We start from the raw sequence: 16,950 nt of genomic DNA, 5'->3' as shown, positions 1-16,950 counted from the left end.
CTTTAAAAGTATAAAGCTCATAGCTAAATTATATGTACAATACTCTGTAATTATGATATGTACATTTTATGCACCAGATGTGTTGGTAAAATGTGCACGGTATGCAGTGTCTACTCTCGCCTATAAAATTATCACTAATTTCATTACATTACATATTTTCAAATCTTCAAGCTATGATCAAACAAAACTCATCAATTTGATGAACAATGACAGTAATCATTCAAAGGCTAATCAATAAGCGTGACAGCATCGTAAATCAGAAGATTCAATGAATGTTTAAATAACCTTTTGTTTACAAATAATATTTAGTTCATCATCATGTGTCTTAACAGCACATTGCATATAAATCCCGACACGAGCTGTTAATGTTAGCGAGCTATCAATTTAATTCTAATATTCACTTTCGCTGCCAGGTTCTTCACAACGCATTCTCTGTCCGTCGTGGTGATCCTCGGCGAACAGTGCTATTAAATTGGTTGCTGCGTCTAGTGCAGTTGGATTCCATGTCTACGTATTCCGTCAACGTGTGCATCATAGAACCGTTTCGATCAGAGCCATATTTTTCAGCCCTCGTCGCGGTTGGGAAGAGCGTGCGACGCAAGCGAAGCTGGGTGCTTGACCTCTTGCAACGGCGACTCGGACACCAGCAGAACACGTGAATGAACCCCTCCCGGAATCTGAATCAGATAACATCTGAAGGGTCAGATCTTACATATATCGACACACAAATAATTTGGTCTCAATGTCAAAACAACTATAAAGAATGTTTTAAGGAACAATTAGACAGTACATGCACATGACAATGACCATTGACATCGAACATGATCTCAATTTTATGTGATCAAACAGAATATTCGGCGAAAATTCAATGACAACTGAATCAGTAAAAAGCGTAAAAGTAAAATTTCACATTTGTTTCAGAACAATACATGTGTCCCAATTGCGAATTGGTTAGTAATCAATTTTTGCCTTCATGTTATCTGCAAACACATCACAAACAGAAACACTAACAGAACTGTTTGTGAATTCAATAAAAACTGTCGAATTAGTGAGCGGAAACAAAGGAAAATAACTCTGAACGCCATGTGCCAATTTGCTTTTTATAAATGTTGGCCTCCATTTAATGTATTTTTTATTCCAGAACGTTTGATTAAGATTCGATAAAAACTATGCGAGTTTGAAAGTAAGAGAACGGGATGCCGCCCGCCCATCCAAAATTCCGACCGCCTTAATATTCCTCATTCCCATTATACGCCTTGTCAAGAGACGGGCGTAACAACTGCATCTTCAGGTTTATTCTTCATTTGTGATTTCGTTGATATGTTTTGATATTCGAGTACACTCAGCGATGAACAAGAACGCTAGATAATACACAATATAAGTGTTCCTTATTAAACTTTGTTTTGTAGAAAGCAAAACGCATATGGAAAGCCGACACCATTTATTGATATGTTGAAGATTCTGTTAAGCAAACGTTTTGACGTCGGTACCATTCAACTAAAACATAGTCATTAAAACAAGTATTGTATTAAATTTACAAATGTAGTTCGAACATCAATATTGTTTTGAATAAAGTTCAAATAAGTTTCTACAATACATTAAAAAATATAAAGGTTTCATTTGTAAAGCTTTCCAAATGATTTGACATACTTGATAACATTAAATTTATACAGATATGGCCTCAAGTCCATGCATCTAAGACGCAGCATGCTGTTATCAACTCTTTCTCAGAATTGGCCAAAAAGAAAAAAAATCTCTAGGGAACTTCTCTCTTACTTCAGTAAACGAAAAAGAGACTCAGTGACGGTCAGAAAAGTCATAAATTTAACAAAATCTTCAAACAATTGGATATATGTGTTCACTATGTTTCAGATAGGCATGAATCTTCCAATTTAATAAAGGTGCAAAATGGCATTTTTATTCCAAAATGTATTTGGAAATATTATTGCTTTATAAGCATACAAAATATTATTGCTTCATAAACGTACGTTTATTAAGAAAATATAATTGAATATCACGAAACAGATCGAAACTATATTTGATGAATACAAACTAGTATTAGAAACAAATACGTACTTTTATACTCCAGAACTTGAATAAATACATGTACAAAATAGTGCTCAATGTAAGGCATCAACAGCCATTTGCTGTCCATAAGCTTCAGCGCATTGCAGTGTCAAGAAAAATATTTATTTCAAAAATAAAGTCTAATTATCGTATGGTGAATGATGCATTTGAACGCGGAATGCTTAAAACAAGACCGAAGTTAAGTCAAAACAGAATAATGGTCGGTTAGGTAAGTGATTTTTTCCGAATAATGTTTAATTGATAAAACGTTCCTTAATACGCGGTTATGTGTGTGTCACTACATGCATTATACATCACACTTGTGCAAACTATTTGAAAATACAACTGTTGTATTTTTAATGAAATTTCTTACCTAGAATTCATCCATCCATAGATTATCGGGTTATACATGGAGTTACTCATGGCCATCAGATAGATGATTATGTAGATCTGTTGGATGTATTTGTACTCGGTTATAGACCTGTAGTGGCTGGTCAGCAGATAGTATGCGTGCATTGGTAACCAGCATATACCAAATATTAGAACCACCACGATCATCATTTTTACCACCTGCATATATCAAACAGAAAGCTATGAGGAGCTATTAAGAGCATGAACATGTGATTAAAGATATCCGTAAATGATAACCATTATCAATCGTCCGTATCATTTGTATTCGCATTGACACTGTAGTTCAAAAAATATAATGCCGATCACACGTTTTAACCAATATTCTCTAAAAACATGTCTAAATAAAAGATAAAAACCTAAAGACCGCGTTTGGAAAAAGGATTTTTAATTTGATCCTGTGTACCAAAAATATATGTTTCCGTATTTCACACTTTTGTTCAACTTAATGCAATCATTTATTACGACAAAGGGTTTTGAAGTTTGTTTCATATGTTATTTTTTCTTTACCCTCTCTATTCAAATGAATTACAATATTACAATTGGCACAACACAATACCTGTAGGTGTGTAAAACGTCACTCGATATCTTGCTGACTGTATCGTTTCGTCTAAATATAATACTTTTTGCGGTCCATTACTTACAGTTCTTTAACATTAGTTGCATACCTTTCCCTAGGGCATATCGTATCCTCCCTACCTATCTTTGAACATAAGTTGTTTGTTTGTCTTTGAGTTTGACCAGTACTTGTCTTTTCTTACGATTTAGTGCCTTCTTATTCCCATTTATTTTTTAGATTTGTCATTGTATGTTCTTTAGATAAAGCACCTTCTTATTCGTACTATACCTCTTTCTACGACATGATCAATTATTTGCGAAAACTATAGGATACTCTCATTTAGATATTTCTTTTGGACTTGCCATTGTATTTTCTCAAGACAAGGCGCCCTATAGCTCATATCTATCTTTTGGATTAACCCTAGTCTGTTTAAAAGATACTACATGTTCTATCTGTTTATTAAATAGTCTTTACATTGGCATAATACCTTTTGCTTTGATTTGACTCTTTCGGTCTGGATTGACGTCTCCTCCCCGATGGCCCTGCTTCCCCATAGCTCCACCCCAACGCGCGAGTAGGCGGACACCAGCGTTAGCAACGGTAACAGGTAGTTAAGCACAAGCAGAAGATAATTGTACCTGGAACGTGAGCGATGGAGAAAGAAAAATTCAAAGCTACGAATGTTGCGTTAGGAGCAAACACATCAACGGTGTAAAGAGAAAATTTTCTGATATCAGTGTTAATCATTATTGTTATTGTAACGAGAAAAATAAATACACTCAAACATCGGAAGCAACTTGCTTTCATACTTGTCGTCCTAAAAGTGTGTACGTATTAATTTATAAGTTAAAAAAAGACGCAACAGCATTGAAATCATTACGTAATTTCACATTCACTGCAATAAATGGAAACTAGAAAAATATGGTAAATTACGAATTTTATATCACGAATAACATTTAAATATTAAGGTAATAGGTGCCCAATGCAATTTCAACTTGATTTGATTGCTTTTTTTCCCGTGTACAAAGTAACATGGATGATATTTACACGTATTTGTAAACAAGGATGCATAAATAATCTGTAATGATTTGGTATAATGCCGAGCTAATGACACTTCCAGTTTATATATTTTTTATACAGACCATACTTTAATAAAAACATAAGTTTCATATAGAATTATATAAACGTCGTTCTGGATTACCGGCAATATAGGAACTACGCAGTTCACAAAGTCAACAATAGGGACAGCATATGCTAATAAAGACCAAAATCTACAAAATACCTACGCTAGATCCGTTTCTATTGGCCACGTGATAAAGCAGACCGTACCAGCAAGATAAGTAGCCGTTTCAAAGTAAATTAGGTTCGGAAATGCTAATGCGCTGGAGAAAAGCCAGATGAAGAGTATGGCCACAATCACGTGACGTTTGGGCATGCGTGGTCGAAGTGGATATATAATGGCGATGTATCTGAAATGAAGTTAGATGTATTTTATATGATTTGGCTAAAAACGGAACTGAAACTTGTCGTCAATATTTGATATTGTTTGCTTACAATCAGTATTAGCATGTTGTTATTGTGATCATTATAGGATACTTTTTTATTATCCATTGCACCGTTTTTGTATTTGATAGCATTACTTAACACGTGTAAAATAAAATACACATGTGTTAAAAATGCTGCATATTTAATGACGGACATTAATTATTAAAATAATGATATGTTTTGAGTCAATTTAAAGATTCCGTTAGTAATACGATCGGTGACATCAATTATTTTGAGTAATGTTGTTTATTTTACGTGATTGTTAAGATATCAGCAGACAAATTTCTCATATTTTGTTAAATACACATATTAAGTACTCTTACTCGCTATTCGACAAGTTTTGTTTAAAAAAAATTGAACGTTTGAATAAAAAGAGAACCAGTTTGTTATAAGTTTGCAATCGTTTCGCACGATAAATTTGAATAACTTGAATTGCATAGCATCGTTAAGGTCAATAACATAACAATGAGCTATTATATAACATACGTTAAACCATATCATATGCTATAGCATACCATGAGCTTTTATAAACACACACTATTATAAATGCACAGGTAAATCATAAATGATATCATCTGAAAATTGGTCTTATTCGATTATTGTATTCATTGAATATATTTAAATTAACGGGCAATGGGCTTATGCAAGTGTGGTATTATGCACATATTATTTATTCGTATATGGCAACATTATTTAAACGTTTTGATGTTGATAAATTGTAACAATAATACACGATTATATTTAGGAAGATATATATCATTATTATAATAGAACGATTACAATTATAATAATATGATATAAATAAATATAAGTAAATAGAATGACAATTATTGAGCGACAGACAAAAAGTTATATGAGGTCAGTATTGGTTTGTAACCTATGAGTGACAGTTATAATCATTAACAATACAACGTCTTAATAAAGTATGATGCTAGTCAATAAATCACATTTCGGAGTTGCACTCAAGATATCATTATACGATGGAATTGCGTTTCCTGCCTTTGGTCATTATATTTTTTTGCATCTAGCATGAAATTATTTGGCGTGCGTCGTACCTTTATACAGTCAGGGGCGTCTATCATCCATACCAAATATATGTTGGTCCAATTTAGGTTTTAGTCTGTTTAGACGGAAATACTTTTACTGATTGCGACAGCAACGGTTAAATTGAGATTACGTATTCAAATAAATGTTAACAGGGTATAGTCGGCATCGGTATTCTGCATTTAATAGTCGCGCAAACATTACGCATGTTCATGCTTTTTTTTATAAATTATTCAAGTGTTACTGATTTATTTGGAAACAACATACAAATAAGATGTTGTGTATGAAACGGTTACTAGGTTCGTATCAGCGTGCAGCCAGTCCGTGTTTACGAATAATGTCGCAAAGGTTAATGTCATAGATGATATTTTTTGTAATCAAATTTTAATAAAAGGCTACACTCAAATAATCTTTTGGTAAGTGAAGTTTGTTTTTGCCTTAAAAGCTATAATATAAAATACCGAACAATTTCCCACAGGGTTACAAATGACGCAATATTTCTTTAAAACAAATAAATAAAAATAATTAACTTGAAAACAACCTGTCACTTAAAAAATATTATTGATGTAAATGAGTGTTTACATATTTTATAGTACAATATATACTTTATATAATTAAAAAGCATTTGGGTGTATACAAATACACGTTAGTTTATGTCGTTATTTTTTATATGTACACATTGATGCCGAAAAGAAGTTGTATCATCTGAAACACATATGTAGGTTTGACACAAGAATACTGTAAAATGTTGAATACAACCGTTAACAAAATGGTTTATGAAAATGTTACTACGATCTGACAAAAAATTGCGTGCAAGAAGTTAAAACACACACGAACAGACGCTATTCAACAAACAAACTGGAATAAATGTCAATGACATATTTTCTTTTAAACGAACACTTCGCCCTCGGTCAATCATAAAATATAATGTCAAACTGAAAAACATCTACATACGCTTTCTTGACGGTTAATTTAAGTTACGTAGCACTATCAAAATTGCAAAGCTTGTTACTTATACTTGTAGGAGTATACCGAATAGTAGGGTGTGGTTTTACCCATTACATTTTGATCGCTTATTTCGATTTCATCAAACGGTGAATGAAACATAGAAACTTTAGGGGATATTGATTTGGCGTTGTCCGTCTTTCCGTCCGTCCTTCCGTCCGTCCGGAGCAATATCTTGGAAGTGCTTTGGTGGATTTCATTGAAAATTGGTATGAGTATATACATGGATAAGAGGATGATGCACGCCAATTGGCATTGTACACCATCTGATAGTAACGGAGTTATGACCCTTTGTGTCTGGAAAAAATGCTTTTTATAGTGTCAAATACAACACTTTTGTGTCCAGAAGCATATTGGCGGGGGATATCAATTCAACGAATTTGCTTGTTTTCTGATTATTTATTATTATGATATGCTTACAGCTTTTGCGTATGAGGAACCAAAACAAGTACAATTCAAATCGTTATACAGTGCAATTTTATCAACTGAAATGAAACGGACAGCAAAATGGGGCGCTGATGCAATTGTAATGCAAATGTGACCATATTGAATGCATCTGCATCGAGGTAATGTAATTGATTGACATATTAAATATCAAAAGATTATTGCATTAATTACTTGAACCATTAACATTCAAATGCAAAACAGTATGACATTATTAATGGATTTCATTATTTATAACCTTGATGTTTAAAAAGTTAGTTGCATCCTTACACAATTGTGCATCGGGGTGTTCGAGTTAAAAAAGTATCAGAAATTATAAATATATTTAAAATACATTTTATTAGTTAATTTCAAGGTGGAATAATAAGTTCTGAAAAGAAATAATGTATCACTTTTGTTTGAGTAAAACAGTTGACGCTTAACCGACCTCTTTGCGCGTTTGCTTTTTGAAATTATCAAAACTCACCAGAAAAGTAATCAAGTCATAAAATGTATTTTGTAAGCGTGCGGAAACCTAGATTGATGGAATTGCTCTTTATTAGTTTTGCAAGAGGCATAAACTAGTTCGTGGGAGTCGTGGACGAGACTGGACTACACATTACTATGGCCATAGGAAAACTAACATTATAGCATGGATATTAATATGTCGTTTGACAAATCATTGTTATAGTTCTGTACGGTATCTTTCTTGGTATAATATGATATTATCCCTGAAACATATTATATGTTCTGTATTATCATAATTGAAACTGTGTGCACATATTTCACTAGTCAAGAGCTTGCATGTGGAATGTTCGCAAGTGATTAAAGGTTTATTACATGTACATAAAACACACAGATGTGCATATAGCTCATGTACTAAACTGATGCGAAATACGTTCATTTGGTTTTGGGTTTTATTGTCTAAAATACACGATGTTAAGATGCATTCGATGGATGCATTGATGTGTTAGAAGAATGTTTAGCATTGGATATATTTGATATTTCCGCATAGGAGAAATATAGAAATCAAACCGATTTCAGAGTGTCTGTCAGATTACAGATACCTATAAACAAAGATGTTGTTCTCTTGTTATTAAAATGTTGACGAGTATCTCTCATCCTGATGAGGCCAATAATACTTCCTATAGGTTAATTCACTATGTGGTCGAATAACCAAACACAATATATCAATTGATTCGCGTCACAATTGATTAATTGGTACATGTAATAAGGTTTGCGGTGCATTTGTCCGCCGTTGAGAATTGCGCTATATTCCTGAGTCTGGATGTGTCATTTGCACTTCTGTTTCTTCCGTACTCAATGAAGGACAACAAAGGACTCATGAGCTGTATTGTTTTACATTAGCAAAATGAATGCAACTATTAAAGTGATATTATAGGCATCTAACAGTATATGCTATGTTTATATGTGTCTATCGCAACCCTTGTTTATATGTGGTGTTTTCACTTCATATACACTTATATTAATTTGTTAATGCAGCATCAATATACTAAAACAATATCCCGGAAATAGAAAAATAATGCATTTGAATATCAACCGTACTTTCGTTTTGACAACTGACGACAGAAATGATTCGATGTACGCTGTGAGTCTAAGTGTAGTTTTCATGCAGATTAGTTCATATGACATACAGACACAATTTTGTTTTACGGATCATTTCGGCTTAGAGGACTGGGTGAGTCATGTAAAATATGGAATATGATATATTGTTTTTATAAACAACTGGTAGCAAGATGAGTTGTATATAATTGGTGAGTTACTACATTTAACTAACTCTTTTTACTTGTTAATTCTTTTCAGCTAAATTCAACAGTGAAAAATGCCCATAACATCACTTAAACTGAATATATTTTATATACTTTTTACTTACTATTGATAAACCATTTAACCATTAAAGGGATCTTTTCACGCTTTGGTAAATTGACAAAATTGAAAAAAGTTGTTTCAGATTCGTAAGTTTTCGTTTTAGTTATGATATTTGTGAGGAAACAGTAATACTGAACATTAACCATGCTCTAATATAGCCATTATATGCATCTTTTGACGATTTTAAAACCTAAAAATTATAAAGCGTTGCAACGCGAAACGATTGAATAATTTGGAGAGTTCTGTTTTTGTCGTTAAATTTTGTGAAACGACGAAGATTGCTTATATAAGGTATAAAATACGTCACGATTGTGTACTCGGCGGAATAGCTCAGTAGGCTAAAGCGTTTTTACTTCAGGACTCTGGCAGGACTCCAGGGGTCACTGGTTCGAAACCTGCTCCGGGCAGTGTTCTTTTCCTTTTTTTAATTTTTTTCTTGATTTTTTACTGGAGCTTTTACGATCCAATGTTTACATTTATCAATATAAAGCATTTAATGAATAAGTTAAAAAAATGCCAAAATCTGTGAAAAGGCCCCTTTAAAATCACGTCAAAAATGTTAATACAGTACATCAAATCAAAAGCCCTATGATCGACCACGTTCCTTATTCATATAATACACCGATATTTACAGTGGACATCGTATGTATTGTTAAAAAGATTTTCTGAACAAACCATGTTGCATCTAGTTAGTAAATATGTAAGTTTATTAGTCTTGGCAATAGTAAGTTTTTTGTTAAATACTTGAAAAATCAAGATTAAGATTAAATAAAGGAGACCAATGTAACATTCAGTGAAAATAAGTTGATATGTAGAAATTTTAGAATATCTTTAATAATCATTTTCGTCGTGATACTATTGGCTTGTTGATTGCGTTGCTTTGTTTGCTGTTCTGTATATTGTATGTTAAGGTTTCCTGCGTACGTTCATTACTTGTATATTGACTATTTGAATATTTGTGATGTCTTTAAAAATGTTATGGTAACTGTGTAGGTCATTGCATTTTAAGATTGTATTTTCATTCTTTCAAACAATACAACCCTTTACCAAAACATTACTGGTACTAATATGGAGGTCCTTCAAATGTAAGCGAACAAAACATAAGCGAAATCAAAAGTGGCCTTCTACGTGAACGTTATCATATTTAAATGGAACGGTCTGTTTCTGTTTCAAAGGCTTTTACAGGGTGAAGTATCACATGACCTTGTGGGTTCACAAATGGATACGAATGGATATAAACAAACAGGTAAGTAGTGTTGTGTTTCAAATAATGTTTTTAAAACATTTTTTTAAGAATTTCGACAAGTGCATAAAAGATAGTCGGCTTATAGCATTGTTAAACACCACAGAATTACTGTATTTTATAAGCCCGTGTTCTTGGACAAAACCATGTTTACTTCATCCATATACACTGAATGGCTGCCCGAAACGTGAAAGTTTGACACCGATTTCAGACGTATCTAAGGCTATATTAAAGTCTCTATAACGCTCAAAATCAACGAAAATTTCGTTAAGTATTTCGAAAAATAAAGTTAATACCTTAACAATCAGTGTTCCTTATAGCAATAGCCAGAATTCCAACGCTAGATGTGGTATGATTACATAGATTTTTGTAGATACAAAATGCTCGTTTTTATTTATTTGTGGCCACAATTAATTCCTGCGAATATATCTATTCATACGACACACGAACACCATTTAAGTGTTCATGTGTCGTATGAATAGATATGCAAAACAAAAATAAAAACGAACATAATGTATCTTCAAACATCTATTTTACCAGACCACATCTGACGTTGAAATTTCGGCAATTGTCATAAGGAACACTGATTTTTAATTAAGTTTATTTTACGAACAATTGTACTAATTTTTCGTTGATTTTGAATAGTAATGTTACTTTAATAAATCTCAAGATTTCGGCAAAAACATCAAGTAAAACTGTCTTTTATCCACTAAAGATTTTTGCAAATATATTTCAATAAGTTTGGATATTTGCTAAATTAAAGTTCCTACCGGGGTGTGTTTATATTATCCAGCCCGTGTTTAAACCCCATTTATTATGCACCCTGTATTATATTATTGTGATAATTCACATGTTATTGTTCCGGCATTCTTTACTGTTTATGTAAGTACATTAACCTATTAGAAAACAAAACGTGTCGGTCACATACCCAAGGCATAAACCTGGAGTTACAATGGAAAAGCATGTCTCCATAAAACATATGCTAACTTAAACAGACAGTTTTAGACTCATAACACATGCAGTTTTATGACGCAAAGACGAACTTAATGGAGAGTTACCATAAGAAACATGCACATTTAATGAATGGCGCAGTTTAAAAAACCATAAGAAATACGCAGAACAACAGCTTCAACGTGTTCAGTTAAAAAATACATAACTATAACAATGAAAAGTAGATACGAAGAGTATATGATTTTGTTATCACTGTTAACCTTATAATTTTTTAAGAAATTAATTTGAGTCAAAGGTATTTGCCAAAATTAATTTACTTATTGTCCTCGAAATTTAAACAAAAGTGACAATGCATTTGAGATAATGCAACTGATTATTAAGCAATATCATCATGAGTAACATAATTATACAAATATACATCAAACAATGTCTTTCATAACATTTATAAGTAAAAATAATGACTTAAGTTTCATATTAATTTCATAAAAACATGTTCAAGGCATAAACCCGTCGGGGAAACTGCCTTCATTATATAGCCAATTTAATCAGACAATTTGCTATTGTGAACGCCTAAGGCACTTGTGACACGTGAATTATAATTATGATGAATTAACACAGTGCTTAACTAGTGAGAAAACAATTGAAATGCTCACACATTAACGTCTTTTTAATAGCGAAACTTTATTTCTTTGTTAATGTAACGTCAATAACATTTTGAACTTTTACGCATTATGATAAGCATATTTTGCGCACAATCGAAATCTATTTCAACAGGTAGAAATTTTATTTTTGAATAATATGATTGAATCGTACAAAACATGCATTCACTATGAATGGCTTCATCGTTAATTTCGAAAATCAAAAAGTTAGACAGTTATTATCTTTTACAAGAAACATTTGTGAGCGAACGGCATAGTTGGATAAATCGTACACGAAAATAACAGTTTTTAATCGAATGTTCAACATGTTTTCTGTCTAAATATATATTAGTCAGTGAATGTTCTTTATTGCCATCATTTGAAGACGAAATGGATGGCGTTCAATTTATCGCCATGCCAACAAACGAGATTAAACATCTTTGCAACTATTTACCACTATACGCTGTGCACCGTCTCCTTAACTATACGCTGTGCACCGTCTCCTTACTTTGCCTGGATATTAACCTACTCGTAGCTATGCCTGGGGATCATTGTTTCTTAATATTATAGACAAGACCGATCGGCTATTCAGAATGGATTGACGTTCACCCGGGCGAAGGTAACGTTATCGTGGAATAATGAACCAATTACATCCATCTAATTGGCCGATAAAGTATTCAAAGATTACCGTTAATTTTGGGGAATATAATACATGTACGCCGTGAAGTCGACACAGAGAGAATAAAATCACAAAATAATGAACTTTATGATCGCTTTGCATTCGATTCCAGTATTTTATGTATAGATCTGACTTAAAGCCTCGATAACGCTCAAAATCATTGAAAATTTCGTTAAGTATTTTGTAAAATAAAGTTAACACCTAAACAATCAGTGCTCCTAATAGCAATAGCCACAATTTCAACGCTAGATGTGGTATAATTACAAAGAATGTTGTAGATACAAAATGCACGTTTTTATTTATTTGTGACACAATTAATACCATTTAAATTTCCCGCGAATATATATATTCATACGACACACGAACATCATTATAGTGTTCATGTGTCGTATAAATAGATATCGTTGCGGGAAATTAAAATGGAATTTAATATGTAAACAATAATAAAAACGAGCATTGTATATTTACAAACATCTATTTTACCAGACCACATCTGGCGTTGACATGTCGGCAATTTCCATAAGGAACACTGATTTTTAAGTTTAAGTTTATTTTACGAAACATTGTACGTTTTTTTGTTGATTTTGAGTAATAAAGTTACTTTAACTTTTTTCCTCTGACCACTATGCAAGTTTCGAAACACAATCTCTATATTTAGCCTTATGTAGATACACTAAGATTTAATAAGCTGAAAAACCCATATGTTTAATTTATTCGCATCATTTTCAAATATGCCTTATCCCTCTAATATTTCTTAATCGATAATATAATGTTATTAATTATTGTCGATTAACTTTACTGAACAACGCTTCCCGGATTGTTTGGCTCTTAATATCTTGCAACTTGTGCATTTTATGAAAGCACAACTGCGAATGTTATTTTAGAAGCGACACCTGTGGGCACAATCCAAATCCAGTTAAAACTATATTTTCAAAACCTCTCAAAGTATTATCCTTTACCGTTAGCGTTTGATAAAACGACATGAAACTCTAATATAATGAAGCTTATTCTGTTCAATTCCAGTGTGTTCATAAATTAATTAGGATGAACTTGTAATGATTCTTACTGAAATAGATTTATATTGCTAAATTCTTGTTAAATAAAAATGAATGTTAAAACAAACAAGTTTCCTGTTTCAATATGGAACAAGTGTCCTGTTGCAATATATTAAATATTTATTCATATATACGCTAACTCAAAAGTCTTATTACTTAATTGTCTTGTATGTTTTCAAAGGTGGTTCGAAGATATAACAATTGTAACGGGTAAAGATTTAAATTTTACTTTAAAGATCCGTTTGAAACATGTAACAAATCAATATTTATTTATTTGTTTTCTAATCTAGTGTGTCTTTTATGCTTTTTTTGAATAATTTAATCTACTCCGTATGCAGTAATTTTAGTTAAACGCCAATATTTTTAATGCGTTTTAAATTGCAATTTGTGGCATGTTTGGAAGGTATGTTTTGTTCCTGACACTCCATAAAGTGGATCATTTGCTATATTTGTTTGTATTCGGAACAGATTGATAAATGGCAGCTTGTCCATAGAAGTGAACCCATCTTTGTAGAAGGTCTGAAAACATGGCTTGTTATTTATTATACCTGTTTATTAACGAGTATTAATAGGTTTGATAAAAAGTGTACATTTGTAATTGTCGTGAATGGATATAAGCAGTAGTTCCAATAAATTACTTTATATAATGAAGCCAAGAGAATTCCAATCTTGAAATATTGCTTTTGGTTAATATATAGATTACGACTTATTAAGAATAAATGAATTGCATGCCATATGTGCAGTGTATCTTTACTAATTTGTATAATTGTATCTCATCGTTTTTCCTTGCGTTATAAGAAAATTGTTATATTTAGTCAATGTTATTACAATGTTTGATTTGCAGTATCAAATTAATGAAACGTTATTGAATTTGTATCTAACTTTTAATTCCGTCTTTATCATTTATAAACAATTAAATAATATCACTGATCTATCGTTTCCTTTTTACATAAATGTTTTAACCATAAAGTCGATCTGATTTCGACTTCTTTAGTATAAAAATCGCTGCAAGAATAGTTGCAAGTAGCGAATGCGATACCATAGTAACAATGTAAACACTGATGTTTCCACTTAAAAATTCATGAAACTGTACAAATATTTTATACATACGAATAGCCATTTGGCATGAAGTTGATATGCTTGAACTTGGAACAAAATATACAGAATAAAATTTCTCCTAACAAGATTTAAATGCGTATGGGAAAATCAATCATTAGCTGATATTCCATTTGTAAAACAGAACCTAAATATTACGCCTGTTATAGGTAAAAGGATGAGCTTTCTTGAATGCTCATTGATATATCAAACAAACATCATTGTATTTAAAAAACTGCAATAGCAGGACAAATATGTTTGTTTAGCATAAAGTCCTTGATGTATGAAAAGTGACCAACTGCAAACAATTCTGACTCAACAAAAAACTTTCGAAGAAACACAATGTATAGTAGAATAGTATTATTGAAAGTCGTTTTATTATATACTTTATCTTAAGCATAACCGGACACGGGTTACATCTATCATTCAAAGAATACTCATTGTTGAACCAAAAATGTCATGTTATATAATGATTGACATAAAAAGGGGGTGAATAATTGATATGTTGCAATTCACCAACTTGAAGAGTGACATTTATTCTATATGATGAATCAGGACATTTATTTTGTTTTCCCGCCTACAAATAGATACCATAAACTCTTGGAAAAGTGATAATATAAACGACTCTTTGTTAGTGGAGAAATTATTAGTCTAAAGACAAATCTCACGGGATGTTGCAATTACTGATTTGTTTTTGTTTTTCACCGACACTGTCCCCTTTTAAATTTGTGTAAACATCTCAAAATAATACTTGGAAATAGTGGTTGAGACCATGAACACGCATCGTTTCTTAGAGTAATAAATATATGAGGTCGATGTAGTCAAGTTTGTTATTAGTTACGGTGTATAAATGATGAACATCTTACAAAGTGTACACTACAGAAATGTAATTACAATGTTATATATTCATTTTTTTCACGATTAAATCCTTGTTATGACAATAGTTGTGCATGGAATGCCTGATAACAAATTGTAATTGATTTTCCAAACGTCATTTCAATTTTAAACATTAGCAGAGCATATATTTAATAGAGGATATTTGTTGAATTCGGTGGATTATCGATTTTAATTCACGAGTAATCATAGAAAATAATAATATATCACGAGTGAAAATATAAGTTTTTTTTATGATCACGAGTGAATTAAAATCGATATCCACCGAATCCAACAAATTTTCTTTTTATTTTATGCCTTTTTAACAGTTTATATACATTGTTAAAGAGTTTAACTAAATAATTTCGCTGGGATAATGACGTCATTTCGTCAAAGAAATGACGTCATTTCACAGTAAACAGTGAAAATTATCGATAATTTTCACTGATAATTTTCATTGTTGGTACAGTGAAATTATCAGTTTTAAATCACTGATATTTCCCTATAAACCACCGGAAAGCATAAAATAAATATTGGTAATTCAGATGCAAACAGACATACGGTTGAACTAATCAGCTCGTTAAATCACATGCTTTGGAAATCCATTTTTTTTATTTCGCGTCCTGGTGCGAACAGACAAACAGATAAAAAACCCAAACGTTTTAAAAAGAAAACAACCTTATTTGACTTACAAAGTTTATGATGTTTATTGTCGCACTTACCTGTCAACAGCGATGGCCATAAAGGTAAAAACACTTGCTGAGATGGTACACGGGGATATAAAACACGATAGTTTGCAGAAGAACGTTCCAAACCACCAGTCTTGATACAACAAGTATAGAAACGTAAACGGTAGATTTAATTGAGAAATGAGGACATCCGCAAGCGCCAGGTTGATGAGGAAATAGTTGGTGACAGTCCGCATGCGTTTGTGGGCCAAAACTATCCAGATTAGCACAAGGTTGCCGCCGGCAGAAATCAGCAGAATAGCGGCGAAGGCAATGAAGAATACTGTCTGTTGCCACCATGGTAACAAGAATTGGTATGGATCTCCTGGTTCGCGTGTCGTCCCGGTAACGTTCACATTCGTTGACAAGGTATAAGATGCATTCGGGAAGGACATGTTTGAGTCCCTGAGGTGAACAAGAAACGGAACTAGCTTTCAATTACGACGTAAAACACTTGCGAATTGGATGTCAGGGTCATTCTGTAAAGTCGGACATATTTTAACGTTAGAAGTAAACATGCTTTCACATAAAAAGGTCAAGCTATACGTCATATTAAACAAGCATTATCTTTACATGTATTCACTTATTAAAGACAGCATAAAGACAATCATAGCAATGAGTATTCAAGACTGAATGTGTTAGCAAAGAGATTTGCCTTTTTTTTTCTAAAGACACGTGCCATTATGATACAAGTTTTCCGCAATAAGGCATGATTAATCACATATCATATAAACAATTCGTTCGTTT

The 16,950-nt window shown here is 32.3% G+C and overlaps 1 protein-coding gene across 1 annotated transcript; it reads right to left on the bottom strand.

Moving 5' to 3' along the window:
• Window positions 1-404: 404 nt before the first annotated feature.
• LOC127870090 (tachykinin-like peptides receptor 99D) lies at window positions 405-16,598 on the bottom strand. Its single transcript, XM_052412751.1, has 5 exons — window positions 16,198-16,598; window positions 4,321-4,503; window positions 3,522-3,672; window positions 2,441-2,637; window positions 405-677 (listed from the first exon to the last, which is right to left on the bottom strand). The coding sequence occupies exons 1-5, from the start codon at window positions 16,596-16,598 to the stop codon at window positions 419-421; spliced, it is 1,191 nt and encodes a 396-aa protein (XP_052268711.1). The 3' UTR covers window positions 405-418.
• Between the last annotated feature and the right edge of the window lie 352 nt (window positions 16,599-16,950).

This window comes from Dreissena polymorpha, chromosome 2 (assembly GCF_020536995.1).
Source record: "Dreissena polymorpha isolate Duluth1 chromosome 2, UMN_Dpol_1.0, whole genome shotgun sequence".
In the NCBI taxonomy this organism is placed as follows: Eukaryota; Metazoa; Mollusca; class Bivalvia; order Myida; family Dreissenidae; genus Dreissena; species Dreissena polymorpha.
This window is presented reverse-complemented; position numbering and strand designations above follow the sequence as displayed.

Bases quoted from the DNA above. Each gene is read 5' to 3' on its own strand.
- LOC127870090 (XM_052412751.1), bottom strand. From the start codon at position 16,598: ATGTCCTTCCCGAATGCATCTTATACCTTGTCAACGAATGTGAACGTT. The intron at 4,504-16,197 runs GTAAGTGCGACA...ACTTCATTTCAG, and splicing joins ATGGCCATCGCTGTTGACAG to ATACATCGCCATTATATATC. The intron at 678-2,440 runs GTAAGAAATTTC...TATCTGATTCAG, and splicing joins TATGGATGGATGAATTCTAG to ATTCCGGGAGGGGTTCATTC.